Genomic DNA, 21,149 nt, shown 5'->3' with positions numbered 1-21,149 from the left:
TTTTTTTATTTGTTTTGGAGGACAGTTTCCGAGGTAATACATCCAAACACACAAAAAGGAGAAAGTAAAACACTATACAGTTTCAGGAGAGAAGTTTCCTAGAACATTTAGGCCACTAAAACTAAAGTAATACAATGAACTATACAATAAATATTAAAGTCAAGCCTGTGGGTTTGGGCTTTACAATCAACCATCATGATCCAAGTTTACTATGCCATAATTCCAGTCTTCTCGAATCTTGAGTGAGCCAATGAAATCTGAACGATAAGAACTCCCGGGGGAGATAGTTTAGGCAGGTAACCGTGGTTACTTGCTGTGGTGATAGAACCGCTGTGAACTCTGGGCATGGGGGAGGAAGGCATGGCGGGGAGCCGTTTGGGGAGAGCTCTGGAAAGGTGCCTGCATGAAACGTCAGTTAAATGTTACCAAGCAATAGTTAAGAACTTTAAGACAAACCATCCCTATTTCAAATGACCAAGTCATAATTGAAATAGAATTTCAGGTGACACATTTAAAAAAAAATATATATATATATATTAGTTCACTAAGATTAATTCATATTCAAGATTCACACTGGGTTTACTCTGGCTTTTCACTTTTCAATCTATACTTCAACAATAAGCAAAGCAATCCACTTTTTTTCCTTTTTTTAAATTTTAAATAACCATTTTCAGATGCACCCATATTTCTGATGGGGTGGTGGGTCAACAGTCAACGGTAACAGTGAGAGGTGGGGAGGGGTGGCTGAGAGGTACCTTTGGAGTGGGGATCTGAACAGCCAAGGAGGGGGTGGGCAGCAGGCCAGCAACAGATGCATGGAGGGCTTGGGGGTGCATGGGTCTCATAGCACCCTGGAACAACAGGAGTTTAGGGAAACACAAGGAAAGGACAAGAGGTACAGTTGAAGTCAGAAATTTACATACACCTTAGCCAAATACATTTAAACTCAATTCCTGACATTTATTCCTAGTAAAAATTCCCTGTCTTAGGTCAGTTAGGATCACCACTTTATCTTAAGAATGTGAAATGTCAGAATAATAGTTGAAAGAATTATTTATTAAATCACATTCCCAGTGGGTCAGAAGTTTACATACACTCAATTAGTATTTGGTAGCACTGCCTTTAAATTGTTTAACTTGGGTCAAACGTTTTGGGTAGCCTTCCACAAGCTTCCCACAATAAGTTGGGTGAATTTTGGCCCATTCCTCCCGACAGAGCTGATGTAAATGAGTCAGGTTTGTAGGCCTCCTTGCTCGCACATGCTTTTTCAGTTCTGCCCACACATTTTCTATAGGATTGAGGTCAGGGCTTTGTGATGGCCATTCCAAAACCTTGACTTTGTTGTCTTAAGCCATTTTGCCACAACTTTGGAAGTATGCTTGGGGTCATTGTCCATTTGGAAGACCCATTTGCGACCAAGTTTTAACTTCCTGACTGATGCCTTGAGATGTTGCTTCAACATATCCACATAATTTCCCACCCTCATGATGCCATCTATTTTGTGAAGTGCACCAGTCCCTCCTGCAGCAAAGCACCCCCACAACATGATGCTGCCACCACCGTGTTTCACGGTTGGGATGGTGTTCTTTGGTTTGCAAGCCTCCCCCTTTTTCTGCCAAACAGTTATATTTTTATTTCATCAGACCAGAGGACATTTCTCCAAAAAGTACAATCTTTGTCCCCATGAGCAGTTGCAAACCGTAGTCTGGCTTTTTATGGCGGTTTTGAAGCAGTGGCTGCTTCCTTGCTGAGCGGCCTTTCAGGTTATGTCGATATAGGACTCGTTTTTACTGTGGATATAGATACTTTTGTACCTGTTTCCTCCAGCCTATTCACAAGGCCCTTTGCTGTTGTTCTGTGATTGATTTGCACTTTTCGCACCAAAGTACATTCATCTCTAGGAGACAGAATGCGTCTCCTTCCTGAGCGGTATGACAGCTGCGTGATCCCATGGTGTTTATACTTGCATACTATTGTTTGTACAGATGAACGTGGTACCTTCAGGCATTTGGAAATTGTGCCCAAGGATGAACCAGACTTGTGGAGGTCTGCAATTTGTTTTCTGAGGTCTAGGCTGACTTCTTTAGATTATCCCATGATGTCAAGCAAGGAGGCACAGAGTTTGAAGGTAGGCCTTGAAATACATCCTCAGGTACACCTCCAATTGACTCAAATGATGTCAATTAGCCTATCAGAAGCTTCTAAAGCCATGACATCATTTTCTGGAATTTTCCAAGCTGTTTAAACGCACAGTCAACTTAGTGTATGTAAACTTCTGACCCACTGGAATTGTGATACAGTGAATTATAAGTGAATTAATCTTGTCTGTAAACAATTGTTGGAAAAATTACTTGTGTCATGCACAAAGTAGATGTCCTAACTGACTTGCCAAAACTATAGTTTGTTAACAAGAAATTTGTGAAGTGATTGAAAAACTAGTTTTAATGACTCCAACCTAAGTGTATGTAAACTTCCGACTTCAACTGTATAAAGGAGTATCAAGGACAACTCAGATTTTAATTTGTGCAATATGCACTTTTATCAAAACAGATTCACAACTAGGTTTAGTGGTTGAATATATAGAAAACTTAACCTTATAATGTGCACGTCTTGAAAGAGCATTTTCCTCCCAATCTGTCTGACCAGTGGTCTTACCCCATCAGTGAAGCCAGACTGTTGGTTGGCATGTTCCAACTGCTTCTGAAGGGGTATTCCAGCACCAGTGATGAATCCTTGCTGGGAGGTGAAGTGACTGTGAACAGCGTAGCCAGGCTGTTGAGGAAGGTACTGCATGGCTTGGAATGCAGATGCACCTGGACAGGAGACAGACAGCAAGAGTCAGACTGTGGAAACTAATACTGTCAGTATGCTGTCATGATTAGCAATTTTAATTACTACATAGTCCACAATGGCATTTCCTGTCGGAGGCATTATTAATATTCAGCTTGCACACACATGCTACCTCTGATCTGGGAGCTACTGGCGAAGCTGACGGGTACAGAGGGGCCGGGGGCATAGCTGGAGGGGTGCTGTGTCTGGGCCACGCCGTAGCTCTCGTGGACTGACTGACTGCCACCGAACTGGCCGTGCTCTGCCGGGCCCGCACTGAATCCAGGCTGGCTCTGGTAGTGGCGGCCCTGTGGAGCGAGGAGAGTGAAACGGTCACTCTATAAGCAGTCACACAGAGCATGGGTTATGTGTCTGTTGTTGACATCACTGACATTCACTATGTTTCAGTGGGTGGTGTTTGTAACTACAGAGTTAAGGATTTGATTCCAGCTTGGGCCAAATGCTGATGCCTGGAACTCACTTTATTGACACTATTGATGCCAAGATATACAATTGAAGTCGGAAGTTTACATACACCTTAGCCAAATACATTAAAACTCAGTTTTTCACAATTCCTGACATTTAATCCTAGTAAAACTTCTCTGTCTTCAGTCAGTTAGGATCACCACTTTATTTTAAGAATGTGAAATGTCAGAATAATAGTAGAGAGAATTATTTATTTCAGCTTTTATTTCTTTCATCACATTCCAAGTGGGTCAGAAGTTTTACATACATCAATTAGTATTTGGTAGCATTGCCTTTAAATTGTTTAACTTGGGTCAAACGTTTTGGGTAGCCTTCCACAAGCTTCCCACAATAAGTCGGGTGAATTTTGGCCCTTCCTCCTGACAGAGCTGGTGTAACCAAGTCAGGTTTGCAGGCTTCCTTGCTCGCACATGCCTTTTCAGTTCTGCCACAAATTTTCTGTAGGATTGAGGTCAGGGCTTTGTGGTGGCCACTCCAATACTTTGACTTTGTTGTCCTTAAGCCATTTTGCCACAACTTTGGAAGTATGCTTGGGGTCATTGTCCATTTGGAAGACCCATTTGCAACCAAGCTTTACTTCCTGACTGATGTCTTGAGATGTTGCTTCAATATCTCACATAATTTTCCATCCTCATGTGCCATCTATTTTGTGAAGTGCACCAGTCCCTCCTGCAGCAAAGCACCCACAACACGATGCTGCCACCCCGTGTTTCACGGTTGGGATGGTGTTCTTCGGCTTGCAAGCCTCCCCCTTTTTCCTCCAAACATACAAGGAGGACATTTCTCCAAAAAGTACAGTCTTTGTCCCCATGTGCAGTTGCAAACCGTAGTCTGGCATTTTTATGACGGTTGTGGAGCAGTGTCTTCTTCCTTGCTGAGCGGCCTTTCAGGTTATGTCGATATAGGACCCGTTTTACTGTGGATATAGATACTTTTGTACCTGTTTCCTCCAGCTCTTCACAAGGTCCTTTGCACTTTGACCGAAGTACGTTCATCTCTAGGAGACAGAACACGTCTCCTTCCTGAGCGGTATGACGGCTGCGTGGTCCCATGGTGTTTATACTTACGTACTATTGTTTGTACAGATGAACGTGGTACCTTCAGGTTTGGAAATTGCTCCCAAGGATGAACCAGACTTGTGGAGGTCTACAACATTTTCTTTCTGAGGTCTTGGCTGATTTCTTTTGATTTTCCCATGATGTCAAGCAAGGAGGCATAGAGTTTGAAGGTAGGCCTTGAAATACATCCTCAGGTACACCTCCAAATGACACAAATTATGTCAATTAGCCTATCAGAAGCTTCTAAAGCCATGACAATTTTCTGGAATTTTCCAAGCTGTTAAAGGCACTGTCAACTTAGTGTATGTAAACTTCTGACCCACTGGAATTGTGATACAGTGAATGATAAGTGAAATAATCTGTCTGTAAACAATTGTTGGAAAAATTACTTGTGTCATGCACAAAGTAGATGTCCTAACCGACTTACCAAAACTATAGTTTGTTAACAAGAAATTTGTGGAGTGGTTGAAAAACTAGTTTTAATGACCAACCTAAGTGTACGTAAACTTCCGACTTCAACTGGAATTGAAAGGTTTGCCTGATAAAAAGATGACCATTACAATAGCGACATCTAGTGGTTAGATGAGACATTACACATGCACAGGGCCACCCAGTTGCAACTCACCGGGATGACAGGTGTTGGAAACAACTGTTTACTGCGCTCCGACATGAGAGCCCCGGGCCTGTTGTGACTGACTGGACTTTCTGATAGAGGTTAGAGAGAACAAAAAAGTGATGAGGGAGTATGGTGTAGTGACCGGCGGGAACCTCAGAAGTCATTTGTGGATAGACTAATTGTGGGCCAGTGCCACATATATTGAATTCATGTGTTCAAAGTAAACAGCTTGTGATAAATGCGTCTGGAAAATGACCACGTTATTTTGATGTTCATTTAATGTAATTGCTTAGGAGATGACAGTCATGAACACGTGTATAGCTTACCTTGGATGTTGAGGAGATGCTGTCCTGTGTGCATGGTTAGACTGGACTGGTAGCTGGCTGACGTCAGTGTTGTGATGTCACTGCAGGAGAGGTAAAAACAGGTGAGATATCTGACAGGAGATTTCTAACAAATCAGCAAATCCTTTATATATGGCCTTATTACAAGCTCATTCCTATTCCAAACTGGGTGGGTTGCATTTCAATAATCTAATTTGGCTTATTGACCTTATTTTATCAAGCTACACTAACGTTAAGGAAGCTTGACTATTGAGATGCACCTAAGGAGTCAGGGGCTCCCTTCCTCTCACCTCTGCTCCTTCCTGCGCCTCTTCTCCTCCTCGTGCAGGACCTTCTTCAGCTGGAGGAAGAGCTGATGCTTCTCCTCCTGCAGTCCCTGCAGCTTCTCCCCCATYTTCATCACCTGTGAGGAGGAAAAGGGAATGTAAGAGAGGGTTAAGGTGAGAAATCTCCCATCTGTTTGTAATGACTTTCTCTGACCTGTTCTTTCGTCTCCTCCAGTGACATCCTCTCCTCTATCTCTCTTGTTCTCTTTCGCTCTTCTTCCTCTTTCATCTTCTGCTCCATCATCTTGTCCACCTCCTCATCCTCTAAGATTTGGAAGAAAAGAGACACCAATTACAACAACATAATTGTGGAATTTGTTCTCTCTTCTTCCTCTTTCATCTTCTGCTCCATCATCTTGTCCACCTCCTCCTCCTCCTCTAAGATTTGGAAGAAAAGAGACACCAATTACAATGACATAATTGTGGGAAGAAATCTGGCTTTTTGGTTATGGTTGGGAGGAAATGCAGTAGTCAAGCCAAGCCAGCCTTGTGATATCTCACCCTGTCTTTTGCGATCTCTTTCTCTCATAATGTGCTTGTGGAGAGCTCTGGCCATGGCGTTGGACAGCTTCGGTCTGTCCTGCAGAGCAGGCATGGTGACAGGAAATGGAGGGGCCAGCTGAATGCAGCAGAATCAATTGAGAAGATATGGGAAGTAAATATAGTTACAGGCAGCAACAGCAAAAGGTGACAATAATTGCTAGGAACTGACACTTGTGTTTACATATTTATTTATTTTTTACTTTGTTGTTAATAGAAATAATAAATTGCATGCATTCACCCCCACCTAGCTAACGTTGCATTGCATCTGATCTGGCTATGCTAGCAGCTAGCTAACGTTACATTGTTAATGTTAGATCGATGAAGGGCCAGCAGGCGTGAAGTTGTAAACAGAGAACTTACTTTCGTTGCTTTGCGAGTTTTCCAAGATGAAAACTTATGTCTCCTCTTGGTGTGTGTTTTTTGGTGTGGATTATAAAGCGGAACATTTGTTATTCTATGAAAAACTGTAACTTTGTTTCTATATTATGAATTTCGCGTTCATAAATGAGTTTTTTCCCGAACTGATACCTTTCCGGTGTGAAAGGACCCTTCCTGTTTTGACGTCAGTGAAGCACTGGGAGTTGGGGTTTCTATTCAGTACTTCCCAGAAGACCTTGAGAGTAAAAGTTAAGATACCTTAACAGAAAATGACTCAAGTAAAACTGAAAGTAAATGTAACCGCTAAAATACAGTATACTTAATTGGACCAGTTTCCTGTCTTGCTAAGCATTAGGTATGTAATGAATACTTTTGGGTGTCAGGGAAAATGTTCGGAGTAAAAAGTACATTCTTTTCCTTAGAAATGTAGTGAAGTAAAAGTTGTCAAAAATAGAAATACTAAAGTAAAGCACAAATACCCAAAAAAACGTTGTTTGCAGAAAACACATGAACTTGATTGCAAATTTGGGAACTTTTATTTTGTAATTTTATCTTCATCAAAACCTATACTCTTCATCGGGGCTTTAATAGCTCCCAGTCCCTCCCACTGCACATAAAAAACCTCCCACTGCTTTGAGTATCTAGGGCAGGCACACAGAACATGGTTCAACAGCACACTGATAAGATGGAGCAGTGTGCACGTGGGACAACTATAACTAATGTATTGAAATGTTCAGACTGAAAAGAAATGGTGCTTGTATGTTTCATATGCAGACAGATTACACAACTGACAGTCATGAAGTAAGCCTACAGTATATTTTATTTGGGGCCCCAGCAAATCAGCTCCAGGTGATTTTCATTTTGGATATCTGTTCCGATCTATTCCGACGCATAATAGAGATATATGTGATTGTATGCAAGGTTTGAAATGATGTTTAAGTCAAATATATCTGTTTGGTTAAATTTGCAGTCAACAAATTATTTATAATTATGTTCTGGCTTCCTTACATCCACTCAAGAAAAAAAAATATCCCACGGCTGAATCAAGTTGATGATCCCTCGTATAGATGATTTAGACTCTAATGGTGAATAACCCTTTAAAGTCATTTATTTTAATAATGTATATACAGGTTGTTCATAGTACTATTTCCTTTCATAATGCATAATTTCCTTTCCTTCAAGGGGCTCTCCAGCCACAGTTCATTCCTCATAGGTAAGTTCTTCCACACTGATCTAGACAAACCATTTCTGTATGGACCTCGCTTTGTGCACAGGTGCATTGTCATGCTGAAACAGCAAAGGGCCTTCCCCTAACTGTTGCCACAAAGTTGGAAGCACAGAATCGTCTAGAATGTCATTCTATGCTGTAGCATTAAGATTTCCCTTTACTGGAACTAAGGGGCCTAGTCCGAACCATGAAAAACAGCCCCAGACCATTATTCCTTTAGTTGGCATTAATCATTAGGACAGGTAGCGTTTTCCTAGCATCAACCCAACCCAGATTTGTCTGTCGGACTGCTAGATGGTGATGCGTGATTTATCACTCCAGAGAACGCGTTTCCACTGCTCTAGAGTCCAATTTAATATATATTTTTTAATTGAACCTTTATTTAACTAGGCAAGTCAGTTAAGATCTAATTCTTATTTACAATGACGGCCTACACCGGCCAAACCCAGACGACGCGGGGCCAATTGTGCGCCGCCCTATGGGACTCCCAATCACGGACGGGTGTGATACAGCCTGGATTCGAACCAGGGTGTCTGTATTGACGCCTCTAGCACTGAGATGCCATGCCTTAGACCTCTGCGCCACTCGGGAGCACCAATGGCGGTGAGCTTTACACCGCTCCAGCCGACGCTTGGAATTGCGCATGGTGATCTTAGGCTTGTGCGCGGCTGCTTGGGCATGGAAACCCAATTCCACAAAAATTCTGACAAATAGTTATTGTGCTGACGTTGCTTCCAGAGGCAGTTTGGAACTCGTAATGAGTGTTGCAACCGAGAACAGACGATTGTTATGTGCTACAGAATGGTGGCGTCCTATGTCGGTGCCGCATTGAAAGTCATTGAGCTCTTCAGTACGGACCATTCTCCTGCCAATGTTTGTCTATGGAGATTGCATGGCTGTATGCTCAAATTTATACACCTGTCAGCAACAGGTGTGGCTGAAATAGCCAAATCCACTAATTTGATGGGGTGTCCAAATACTTTTGTATATACAGTACCAGACAAATTTTGGACACACAGACTCATTCAAGAGTTTCTTTATTTTTACTAAACTCAGCAAAAGAAGAAACGTCCTCTCACTGTCAACTGACTTTATTTTCAGCAAACTTAACGTGCAAATATTTGTATGAACATCAGATTCAACAACTAAACAAGTTCCACAGACATGTGACTAACAGATATGGAATAATGTGTCCCTGAACAAAGGGGGGGTCAAAATCAAAAGTAACAGCCAGTATCTGGTGTAGCCACCAGCTGCATTAAGTACTGCAGTGCATCTCCTCATGGACTGCACCAGATTTGCCAGTTCTTGCTGTGAGATGTTACCCCACTCTTCCACCAAGGCACCTGCAAGTTCCCGGACATTTCTGGGGGGAATGGCTCTAGCCCTCACCCTCCGATCAAACAGGTCCCAGGCGTGCTCAATGGGATTGAGATCCGGGCTCTTCGCTGGCCATGGCAGAACACTGACATTCCTGTCTTGCAGGAAATCACACACAGAACAAGCAGTATGGCTGATGGCATTGTCATGCTGGAGAGTCATGTCAGGAAGGGTACCACATGAGGGAGGAGGATGGCTTCTCTGTAACGCACAGCGTTGAGATTGCCTGCAATGACAAGCTCAGTCCGACGATGCTGTGACACACCGCCCCAGACCATGATGGACCCTCCACCTCCAAATCGATCCCGCTCCAGAGTACAGGCCTCGGTGTAACACTCATTCCTTCGACGATCATCGCAAATCCGACCATCACCCCTGGTGAGACAAAACCGTGACTCGTCAGAGAAGAGCACTTTTTGCCAGTCGTGTATGGTCCAGTGACGGTTTGTTCCCATAGGCGACATTGTTGCCGGTGATGTCTGGTGAGGACCTGCCTTACAACAGGCCTACAAGCCCTCAGTCCAGCCTCTCTCAGCCTATTGCGGACAGTCTGAGCACTGATGGAGGGATTGTGCGTTCCTGGTGTAACTCGGCAGTTGTTGTTGCCATCCTGTACCTGTCCCGCAGGTGTGATGTTCAGAAGTACCGATCCTGTGCAGGTGTTGTTACACGTGGTCTGCCACTGCGAGGACGATCAGCTGTCCATCCTGTAGCGATGTCTTAGGTATCTCACAGTACGGACATTGCAATTTATTGCCCTGGCAACATCTGTAGAACTCATGCCTCCTTGCAGCATGCCTAAGGCACATTCATGCAGACGAGCAGGGACCCTGGGCATTTTTCTTTTGGTGTTTTTCAGAGTCAGTAGAAAGGCCTCTTTAGTGTCCTAAGTTTTCATAACTGTGACCTTAATTGCCTACCGTCTGTAAGCTGTTAGTGTCTTAACGACCGTTCCACAGGTGCATGTTCATTAATTGTTTATGGTTCGTTGAGCATGGGAAACAGTGTTTAAACCCTTTACAATAAATATCCGTGAAGATATTTGGATTTTTACAAATTATCTTTGAAAGACAGGGTCCTGAAAAAGGGACATTTCTTTTGTTGCTGAGTTTATTTTCTACATTGTAGAAAAATAGTTAAATCATCAAAACTACAATGAAATAACACATATGGAATCATGTAGGGGTGGCAGGTAGCCTATTGGTTATAGTGTTGGGCCTCGTCAGCTCTGGATCGAATCCCAGAGCTGACGAGGTAAAAATCTGTCATTCTGMCCCTGAACAAGGCAGTTAATCCACTGTTCCCCGGTAGGCCGTCATTGTAAATAAGAATGTGTTAACTAACTTGCCTAGTTAAATAAAAAATGTAGTAACCAAGTGTTAAATCATATATTTTATATTTGAGATTCTTCAAAGTAACCACCTTTTTCCTTGATGACAGCTTCGCACACGCTTGGCATTCTCTCAACCAGCTTCATGTGGTAGTCACCTGGAATGCATTTCTATTAACAGGTGTCTTAACAGTTCATTTGTGGAATTTCTTTCCTTCTTAATCCATTTGAGCCAATCAGTTGTGTTGTGACAAGGTAGGGGTGGTATACTGAAGATAACCCTATTTGGTAAAAGACCAAGTCCATATTATGGCAAGAACAGCTCAAATAAGCAAAGAGAAATGACAGTCCATAACTAAGACATGAAGGTCAGTCAATCCGGAAAATTTCAAGAACTTTGAACATTTCAAGTGCAGTCGCAGAAACCATCAAGCGCTATGCTGAAACTATCTCTCATGAGGACTGCCACAGGAAAGGAAGACCCAGAGTTACCTCTGCTGCAGAGGCTAAGTTCATTAGAGTTACCAGACACAGAAACTGTAGCCCAAATAAATGCTTCAGTGTTCAAGTAACAGACACATCTCAACATCAACTGTTCAGAGGAGACTGCATCAATCAGTCCTTCATGTGGTCAAATTGATGCAAAGAAACCACTACTAAAGGACACCAATAAGAAGACTTGCTTGGGCCAAGAAACACAAGCAATCGACATTAGACTGGTCGAAATCTGTCCTTTGGTCTGATGAGTCCAAATTTGAGAATTTTGGTTCCAACTGCTCCGTCTTTGTGAAACGCAGAATAGGTGAATGAATGTTCTCTGAATGTGTGGTTCCCCACCTTGAAGCATTGGGGAGGTGGTGTAATGTGGGGGTGCTTTGCTGGTGACACTGTTGGTTATTTATTTAGAATTCAAGCAACACTTAACCAGCATGGCTACCACAGCCTTCTGCAGCGATACGCCATCCCATCTGGTTTGCGCTTAGTGGGACTATCATTTGTTTTTCAACAGGACAATAACCCAACACACCTCCAGGCTGCGTAAGGGCGTATTTGACCAAGAAAGAGAATTATTAAGTGCTTCTTCAGATGACCTGGCCTCAACCCAATTGAGATGGTTGGGATGAGTTGGACCGCAGAGTGAAGGAAAAGCAGCCAACAAGTGCTCAGCATATGTGGGAACTCCTTCACGACTGTTGGAAAAGCATTGCAGGTGAAGCTGGTTGAGAGAATGTCAAGAGTATGCAAAGCTGTCATCAAGGCAAAGGCCGGCAACTTTGAATCTAAAATATGTTGGTTTGTTTAACACTTTTGGTTACATGATTCCATATGTGTTATTTCATAGTTTGTCTTCACTATTATTCTACAATGTAGACAATAGTAAAAATAACAAAAAACCATTGAATGAGTAGGTGTCCAAACTTTTGACTGGTACTGTATAATGTAGGTCGAAAATATGCAGGTTTGGACAACGTAATAATTCAATGCGGCAGCGTTACAAAATAAACAAGTTCATTGGCTGCTGCTAACTAGCATAGCTGGTCCCATTGTTGCAAAGCGTTATGGGGTATTAGAATTCCGTTGTCTTAACCTTTTTCCATCTTCTACCCAGACTGATACCAAACTAAACCCATCTGACAGTGAAGGTGAGGAAACTACCTCAGCACTACTCAATCTTGGGTCAATAGCAAGATTAATATTAATTTCTGTCTCGTCTTCCCTACACTATGTGATGATGGGATTGGATGTCTCCACAGTGAGTGCAGTCTGTGGTGTAGTGATCAAACAGATTCCATTTTGAAAGCTCAGGTGTGAACAGGAGAATAACCTAAATAAAGAGAGAAATGTGTGTTCTCCACTTTCAAGACTATGGTTGCGGAAACTGTTTCCATATGTTCACATACAGTAGAGATATGCAGGAAAAGTCAGGGGAAAAAAAAAGACAGTAACGAAAAGACAGGAAACAAAGTTGGCTTTTCATCACATTTTATCATGAGTGGAGAATGCCAGTAACAGCTATACCGAGTTCTAACTTTTTTAAAGTAGAACAAAACTTTTAAAAAGTAAAATTGCACTGAGCTTTACAATACTTTTCAGAAATTAAGCCATCTAAAAATTACAAGTACAATAATAAAGAATCATAATAGTAATCAATCCAAATAATATAGATTTTTTTTAACCACTGAAAGCGGAGACAGGCGGAAGATGATGGTTCAGTCGGAATTCTATTCTACTCCAGTCAGACGTCAAATACACTACGTCGTCAGAGTATCTTACCAGCGCTAATACATTAGTAAAACATAACATTTTATCATTGCCAAATGGAGCAGAATTTAACCTATCACGCTACATCCAAAGTTTACATTTTATTTTCCACGTATCTTTATAATGACTGGTAATATGGTCTAATTCTAACACTCATTTCAAAATGGCATCTCTCCTCTATCCGTTTCAGCATGATTAAAGCACTATGAAAACTGGCCACGGGACCATTCAACCGAAATCCCCATCTCAGAGACCCGGAGGCAAATAAAATTCAGACTGTGCGAAAAGTATTAAAGGAGGTAAAAATGGATGGATGAGGGAAGGAGGGGAAGTGAAAGTGCATCTGACGTCTTTGCTCGGGGAACTAGGCTGCTGAGCTGGATATAGCATTTCAATGGAGATAAGGGAGGTTTGGGGGAGAAGATTTGGGTGACGAAGGGGGGAGGGGTTTAGACTTCTGTTTGGCTGTCTCCATAGACACTCTCATCACTGTAGGCAATGTAGAGGAAAAAGTCCTCTTCATGGTGCTCCTGAAAGAGAGCGCAATAAAGAGGTGTTGGTATGAGTTGACAAAACAGAGGGGGGAGGCTTCCCTGAAAGGCATCCCCAATCCAAACTTTGTCACATGCACCAAATACAACAAGTGTAGACCTTACCGTGAAATGCTTACTTTACCAACAGTGCAGTTCAAGAAGAGTTAAGAAAATATTTAATAAACTCAAGTTTAGTAACTCAATAACGAGTTAGGCTATACACAGGGGGTACAGGTACCGAGTCAGTGTGCGGGGGGAAAAGCAGCAGAAAAGCGTTTTAAGGTAGCGGGGAGGAGTCATACCTGGTATAGAAGGCCCATGGTGGCTGAGGTGGGAGGAATGACGTTGTTTACAAAGAAGAACAGGGCGTCCTCGGCCCGCAGGTGGATTCGTTTTCGGATGAGGAAGTAGAATTGGCCCACTGTAGTAGAAAGAAATGAATTTAACTATTAAAGTTCTGAAGAGAGTGGTATAGACTTGTGGTACATGGATGGCACATAACCATAATAACTGGTTACCTACCTGTGAGGTCAGAGGGCACAAGGTATTTCTTCTTGTCCAGATCTCCTATCCTTGCTTTGGGGGCTTTTTCCACAATTACCTACAATTAGAAGGGGGAAACACATTTAGAAAGACCTTAATATTGTATGGCTGTGTCTCCAAAAATGTATAAAAAAAATAATAAAAAAATAGACTTTGTTACATTCATATCTCTTACAACATTTCCACTCACTGGTAAATTAACTTGGTCACATACGATTGCGCTATTCAAGCTTGTTTGCTTCACATTTCGAGGAAAGGGGATCTGAAAATAGTCTCAGACCCACTGAAACTCCATCATGCGAGGTGATTTTCAGAAACCATTATGGCACACTGACATGGGATTATTAAATGCTTCTCCATTTGGATTATACTGCTGTGTCAAGCCAGAGATCTGCATATAATGACGCACTAACAACAGGAGTTGTTGTACCAAAGGCGGTAAGGCAGGCGACAAGCTGAGGTCCAAAATAGGCCAATAGGAACACATTGGACAGATTTTGGGCAGAGGGAAACCGGTCGTGTCGCTTCTTCCTCTGGTCAAGCTCGATAAACAAAAAGATGTGGCCAAAAAGGCCAGTTATGCCATCTTAACCTGTGGTTGCGTCGCGCACAGTGCAGATGTCTATTTTGCTGATGTCTAGCGGACAAGTTGGTTTTCCACACAGCCCTCGTAGCAAATACCCACAACACAGGATGATATAGTTGGGGGGGCTGAAATACAACCACGGGATCTATTCAATGTGCAAAACTGAAGCGTTACAGAGTCCCCGATAGAAATGTAAAAGTAATTTCAGATTGAGCCGACACATGCAGTGTTTACCGGGAACGCACTCTCCGCTAAAGCAGGAACATTGCCTTCACATTTCAATCATGCTGTAAAAATGAAGTTCAGCGATGCGGATTGAATGAAGAACCAAATCTCCCAGAAAAATAACAATTCCCTGTGCTCCATCCAAGGCCTGTATTCAGTGCATAAAACCTACACCGAGTCTGTCTGCAAATTGTTTACATCAGGGCTTTCCAACCCTGTTCCTGGAGAGCTACCCCCTCTTGGTTTTCACTCCAACCACAGTTATAACTAACCTAATTCAGTTAATTATTAGAATCAGGTGTGCTAGATTAGGGTTGGAGTGAAAACGCACAGGACTGTCACTCTCCAGACACAGTTTTGGAGAGCCCAGAGATCAGTCGAGGCTGCTGAGGGGAGGACGGCTCATATTAATGGCCGCAACAGCGCTAATGGAATGGCATTAACACATGGAAACCATGCGTTTGATAACATTCCACTGATTCCACTCCAGCCATTACCACGAGCCCGTCCTCCCCAATTTAAGGTGCCACCAACCTCCAGTGATTTGGATAGTTATGCCTTACATCACAAATAAGGAATAGACATTTTGACCTGGCTAGGATTATCAGCTAGTGTACCAAACCAAAAGTAAAAAGAGGCAAATATGAAACTTTAAAACGGGAAGCATAGAAACAGTGGACATATAACATATCTACTGCTTCTTAACTTGCTTTCAATGAGAATTACAGATCTATAACTCACATTTCTATGGAAATTTGGTCAGGTCGACCAAAAAGTAGGCTATTACAGCATTAAGCAAACCCTGAAAATTAAGGTTAGGAACCTATTGTCATTTCTGCCTAAGACATTCTTACAAAAGGGGGGGCTTTAAAACTAAAGGGACACAGTGTAGACTGAAAACAATACATCTATAGATGGCCTAAATATAACTAGTGGTTATAGTGTTGGGCCAGTAACCGAAAGGTTGCTAGATCGAATCCCCAAGCTGACAAGGTAAAAATCTGTCCTTCTGTCCCTGAACAAGGCAGTTAACTTCTACTTGGTCACAATCCCGGATCCGGGAGCACCCTCATCAGTAAAAAAGCTGACTAGCATAGCCTAGCATAGCGCCACAAGTAAATACTAGCATCTAAATATCATGAAATCACAAGTCCAAGACACCAGATGAAAGATACACATCTTGTGAATCCAGCCATCATTTCTGATTTTTAAAATGTTTTACAGGGAAGACACAATATGTATTTCTATTAGCTAACCACGATAGCAAAAGACCCAACTTTTTTTTTCCACAATTCTTTTACTGCATAGGTAGCTATCACAAATCGAACAAATAAAGATATAAAATAGTCACTAACCAAGAAACAACCTCATCAGATGACAGTCTGATAACATATTTATTGTATAGCATATGTTTGTTAGAAAAATTTGCATATTTCAGGTATAAATCATAGTTTTACATTGCAGCCACCATCACAACTCTCACCAAAGCAGCTAGAATAACTACAGAAACCAACATGAAATACCTAAATACTCATCATAAAACATTTATGAAAAATACACGTGTACAGCAAATTAAGAACAAACATCTTTTGAATCCTGCCAATATTTCAGATTTTTTAAGTGTTTTACAGCGAAAACACAATATAGCATTATATTAGCTTACTACAATAGCCTACACACAGCCCCATTCATTCAACATAAAGTTAGCGATACAGCGAATAAACCAGCAAAAGATATAAAATTTTCACTAACCTTCTCAAACTTCTTCAATGAACAGTCCTATAACATCAAATTACACAATACATATATGTTGTTCGAAAAGTGCTATTTAGCGGCACAAATCGTGGTTATACAATATGAATAGTAGCCAAAATGCAAACAAAATGTCGGGAGAAATCTTGGGAGAGGCACCTAATCTAATCAATAACTAATCATAAACTTGACAAAAAAATACAGGTTGGACAGCAAATTAAAGATACATTAGTTCTTAATGCAACCGCTGTGTTAGATTTTTAAAATTAACGTTACTACGACATACAGCGTGCGTTAAAGCGAGACCGTGCCGAAATTAATGGCGGAATAATAGTTTAACCCACTGTTCCCCGGCCATCATTGTAAATACGAATTTGTTCTTAACCGACTGGCCTAGTTAAATAAAACATCTTTAAAACAAACACACACCGTAACTCTTACAGCTACCTATTAACCTGTCAAAGTATTGCATTGGAAGTAAATTACTATTTTTAAGTCATGAGGTCTTGGTTTTTGAAAACAGTCCCAAGCTTGGTAGCTAGTTATTGTTTTAAAGGCACTGTGCAGTGTAAAACGTGAGTTTTATATACATTTCCACACTATGAGGTTGGAATAATACTGAAAATGTGAAAATAATGATAATGTCCTTTAGTGTAAGAGCTGTTTGAAAAGACCACCTGAAATTTGTCTGTTTTGGTGGGATGGAGTTTTGGCCTGCCTGGTGACATCACCAGGCGGTAAATTAGTTAGACCAATAATAAAAAGAGTTCCAAACTCTATCAATAACAGCGTAAAGGGTGCAATTGCAGACTGTAATTCAGGCCATTCCTTCATCTGCAGAAACCCCTATTGGTAAATTTTTMAGCTAAGACTCCGGTACATATGCGTGAACACTCATATAATAGGTGGCGGTAATGCGTCAATGTTGGACACCATCCGCCGATAAACCCCACCAGGGACAAAATTTTACTTTTTGGTCCACCAGCCACTGTGGCAGGTAGATAATAAAATATCTACCAGCCACTCAGATTTTTTACTAGCCATTTTTTTGTTGTTGCCATAATTACACCAATAAACAAATGYGCATGCTTTGTAATGTTTGTAATACAATACATGTATTAGTAAGAAGTAATGTGATATACTGCAAAAAAATCTAAATGTTCAGCTGCCCCTTTAAGGGCTGAGGTTACCGTGGTAACGGGGCCACTCATCCCTGTCACACATCTGTGATCTGACTAGGGAGTCAATTCGCTATCAGTTGAAGCAGCAGACTCAAACTAACTATGGAAAAACAGAGCTTGTGAACAAAACAATGTATATTGCCAAGAAAAACAAGCACAGTCTCACTTTGTAAATTAGACCAACTTTTATGCCTGTGCGCAGCGTCTCCAAAAATGAATCAGCACTTCAGTCATCGAACACAGCTCCCCTGCCAGGCAGGGTTGAGGTGCAAGTTGGGATATAGGATTTGTATTTATTTGAGCAATTAGCAGCTATGAAACAAACAGAAATACTTWGAAAACAGTGCCAGACTAACGTGCTCATACTTGCCTTTTGAATTTTTATTCGAGAATGTAATGCTCACACTGTAGAGCCCTGCAAATTGAACACCCGCCGAATTTGGGGGGTTATGAATTTTATGCCCTGAACCCCAAAGAGTCTGGGAGACAACACCTGTAGCTAGCAGTGGTAGACAGTGTACTTTGCCCTTGCCTGCCGGGAAYGGTTTTCCCGCAGTTCTGTTAACGACAGTGAGGGCAGGTGTTTGGCAGGCAAAGACATTGGATGCTAGCTAGGTAGGATCCAGTACACAGCAAGCAGGATAGGTAGCTAGCTAATGACARCTAGGACACCGGTAGACAGTGTCGTTTGCCCCCGCCTGTCTGGCACTGTTTTCCCACAGTTCTGTTCACGACGGCAGGTGTTACACTTCGAACACACAGACAGCGTCATTGCATTTTGGTACACCAGAATTACATTAATTTCCAATTAAACTCTGCGTTTKCCTAGCAGCATTGCGTTGAGGAGGCAGTTGCATTTATCGAAAGTACGCCTCAAACTGTATGCGTAGACGGCTTGACAGAAATGTTAACAGAACGCGAATATTAAACTTCGGTTGCATACATATCCAGATGATGGCGCATACTATGTTGCACAATGATGCTGTCGGTGTGTTCCAAGCGTTATGCTTTGATCACACCGACAGAGTTATTGCATTTTGGTACACCAGAATTACACTACATTTCCAATAAAACGCTGCGTTTGCCTTGCAGCGGRATTTATCGAACGTATGGGTCAAACTGTATGCTTTGACGGCTTGACAGAAATGGTGGCAGAAGGTGAATGTAGATTTTTTTGTTGCATACATATCCAGATGCTGCTGCATACTATTTTTCGCAATAATACTGTCGGTGTGATCGAAGCGTTACAAGCCATATCCACCAGCAATATCCACCGTCGTAGTACAGATGATGCCCGAGTTGGAATGTGAAGTTAACTGAAGATGCAGAAATGTCCACATGCTGGAACGCCCCTAATTACAGGCCGCGTCACTATTATTATTGATAACAGATACGCTTTCCCCAACCAGACAGTCCTAGCAAAAAATGTATTTGCTACGAAGTTATTTGACCATTTGAATTTTAAACAATCACAGTAGGTACTCAATTGTTACCCAGATAACGTTATTTGATAGGGTTACAAAAAACGGCTGCATTGGACCTTTAAACAAACATAGCTACAATTAAATTGTTATAGTTAGCTGTGTGTAATAAAATCACATCTGTCTCATTCTCAATATAAATAACATAAGTTGACAGCTTACTATAGCTAGTAAAACAAATTCCCATTCAGTGTAAAATTCCCATTCAGTGTAGAAACTATGACTTAAGTCTTTCAACCAAACTGCGTCAACTTGACCGTCAAGTAGGGTGGCTTGCTAGGCCCATTTTAGAAGCAGTTTGTTGTTGCCCAACTAGCCAACGTTAGTAAGCTATTTCTTTGGCGTCGTTGTGAACATGCACCTAACCAAACATGACATGGCTTGAGGATATTATATAACGTTAGTTATGTCGTAATTGGGCTCACTGACATCAACACTTTTTCTACAAAGTAACCCATATTGAGAAGCCAAACCAGCCAGGGTACTGTAGCTAGTAGGCTAACGTTAGCTATCTAGCAAAGAAGGCATCTACTTACGGGCACCCTGTCCGGATACTTCTTCCTTATTTTCTCGCCCTCAGACCGTCTCTTCTCAAATGGGTGCTCCTCTTTGTATTGAAACTTCATTGTCAAACGAATGACAGGCTGTCGGTAGGTATATCTGAGATTACCGACTGGGATTCCTCAAATAGTAATTCGTCGACAACGCTAGCTAGTTGGGCTACTGTTTTGTTYGGGTTCTTTCCTAGTGCGACTGCGGCGGAGGAATACCAAAACATACGACGCGAAAGGGAGGTCTGTACGCCGCAAGGCTAAAATGAATTGTGGAAGCATGAACGTTGACCGCTAAGAACCACACTGTTTGTGGTTGGGTTGATATTTAGTCATATTCATCAATTAATAGAAATGTAATGATTCTTCAACAAATTAGCCGTTTCATAGTTATTGTTGCCCCCCCCAAAAATTTTTTTTCAACAGTACTACTTTATTTTTGTCTCACCGGCTGTGATGAGGCAGTTGCCCTAGTCATATGACCCATCCACTGCAGTTTCCGTGGCGAACAGTCATTGGCAGCAAGCGAATTCAAGGCTGTCAAATTAATGCCTGAAATCAATTATTAATTTTGACATAGCTGGAAAGAAGTTATTGTGGGGCTGTAATAATTCCTCGCAATGTTCCCATAGTGTCTATTCACACTTAAGCTTCAAGGTGGGTGTCATGTAGTTTGTGTGGGCAGTTACACAAGAGTGGACGTGATCATATGCTCGAGTCATGTCAGCTGATGTAGCTGCTGCTATAAAATGGTAATGGTCACAATATCCGTACAAGTAGTCTGATCATAACAGATTGAAAAGCAAGAGTTATCCAGGGGGGTATACCCATTTCATACTCCAATTTGAGCCATTTCTTATGTTTTTATAGTTATCTGAACTTAATACGGCCTACTCTACAAATTCCAGGCCCTGGGTGCCACAGCACTGCTGGTCCCCTTTTCTTCTAGCAGTTGATTAGCTAATGTCATGGATCAGCTAGAGTTCACTCACTGGTTTCTTAGGTCAGTTCCTAAATAGAAGGAAAGCATAGAAACCAGCAGTGTGGTTGCCCTCCAGCAGCCAGCCTGGATAGGAATAGACATGCCTTGCTACTTCAACAGGTAGCCTTCAAGTCAAGCAGAGACCACGACTAAGGGGAACGAGAGCAAGCGATGCAGTTATTCATCTTACCACATGAGCAGTCAAGTGTTAGAAGACTTGTAATATTTGTGGAACTCATTGAGCAGAATTTCACTATTACTGATCTAGAATAAAACTGCAATATGAGTAATTTATAACATGTGTTCCTCTTTCCAGTGCAGGTAGTTCTGTATATTCACACAAAAGGCATACTATTGTCAAGATACACGCAAACAAAAGTATAATCCAGGCTTGACTTCCAAGTATTTTCCAGGGAGAGTGAATTTAAAAAGGAGAGCCAGGTAAAAGTGGTCGATACTGACAAGTGTTTTATTAGTAACACAGACCTGGGGACTGAACCAAAAAGAAKCAGTCATGACTGGAGCCTTGACAAGA

General features: G+C 41.8%; 2 protein-coding genes across 4 annotated transcripts; both read right to left on the bottom strand.

The window, feature by feature from the left end:
• Positions 1–11: 11 nt before the first annotated feature.
• Positions 12–6,828, bottom strand: LOC111954914 (G protein pathway suppressor 2). Of its 3 annotated transcripts, none has more exons than XM_023974838.3 (10): positions 6,563–6,828; positions 6,161–6,278; positions 5,814–5,923; positions 5,624–5,736; positions 5,316–5,395; positions 4,999–5,078; positions 2,963–3,167; positions 2,656–2,813; positions 756–851; positions 12–399 (listed from the first exon to the last, which is right to left on the bottom strand). In XM_023974838.3, exons 2-10 carry the CDS (start codon positions 6,252–6,254, stop codon positions 307–309), a joined length of 1,029 nt encoding a protein of 342 aa, XP_023830606.1. In that variant the 5' UTR covers positions 6,255–6,278; positions 6,563–6,828; the 3' UTR covers positions 12–306. The 3 variants fall into 3 exon arrangements, with proteins under 3 accessions (XP_023830606.1, XP_023830614.1, XP_023830623.1); XM_023974846.3 differs by having other exon boundaries at positions 13–399; positions 2,963–3,137; positions 6,563–6,819; XM_023974855.2 differs by lacking the exon at positions 6,563–6,828 and having other exon boundaries at positions 13–399; positions 5,814–6,037; positions 6,161–6,246.
• Positions 6,829–12,484: 5,656 nt separating this feature from the next.
• LOC111954890 (gamma-aminobutyric acid receptor-associated protein) lies at positions 12,485–20,052 on the bottom strand. The gene is made up of 4 exons (XM_023974809.2): positions 19,618–20,052; positions 13,836–13,914; positions 13,616–13,734; positions 12,485–13,310 (listed from the first exon to the last, which is right to left on the bottom strand). The coding sequence occupies exons 1-4, from the start codon at positions 19,705–19,707 to the stop codon at positions 13,230–13,232; spliced, it is 369 nt and encodes a 122-aa protein (XP_023830577.1). The 5' UTR covers positions 19,708–20,052; the 3' UTR covers positions 12,485–13,229.
• Positions 20,053–21,149: the final 1,097 nt, after the last annotated feature.

The sequence above is a fragment of the Salvelinus sp. IW2-2015 genome, linkage group LG3 (assembly GCF_002910315.2).
Source record: "Salvelinus sp. IW2-2015 linkage group LG3, ASM291031v2, whole genome shotgun sequence".
NCBI lineage: Eukaryota > Metazoa > Chordata > Actinopteri > Salmoniformes > Salmonidae > Salvelinus > Salvelinus sp. IW2-2015.
This window is presented reverse-complemented; position numbering and strand designations above follow the sequence as displayed.

Excerpts from the sequence above, each read along its gene's own strand:
- LOC111954890 (XM_023974809.2), bottom strand. The coding sequence starts at position 19,707 with ATGAAGTTTCAATACAAAGAGGAGCACCCATTTGAGAAGAGACGGTCT. Across the intron at positions 13,915-19,617 it reads AGTATCCGGACAGGGTGCCC|GTAATTGTGGAAAAAGCCCC; the intron begins GTAAGTAGATGC and ends TTCTAATTGTAG. Across the intron at positions 13,311-13,615 it reads CCATGGGCCTTCTATACCAG|GAGCACCATGAAGAGGACTT; the intron begins GTATGACTCCTC and ends GCTCTCTTTCAG.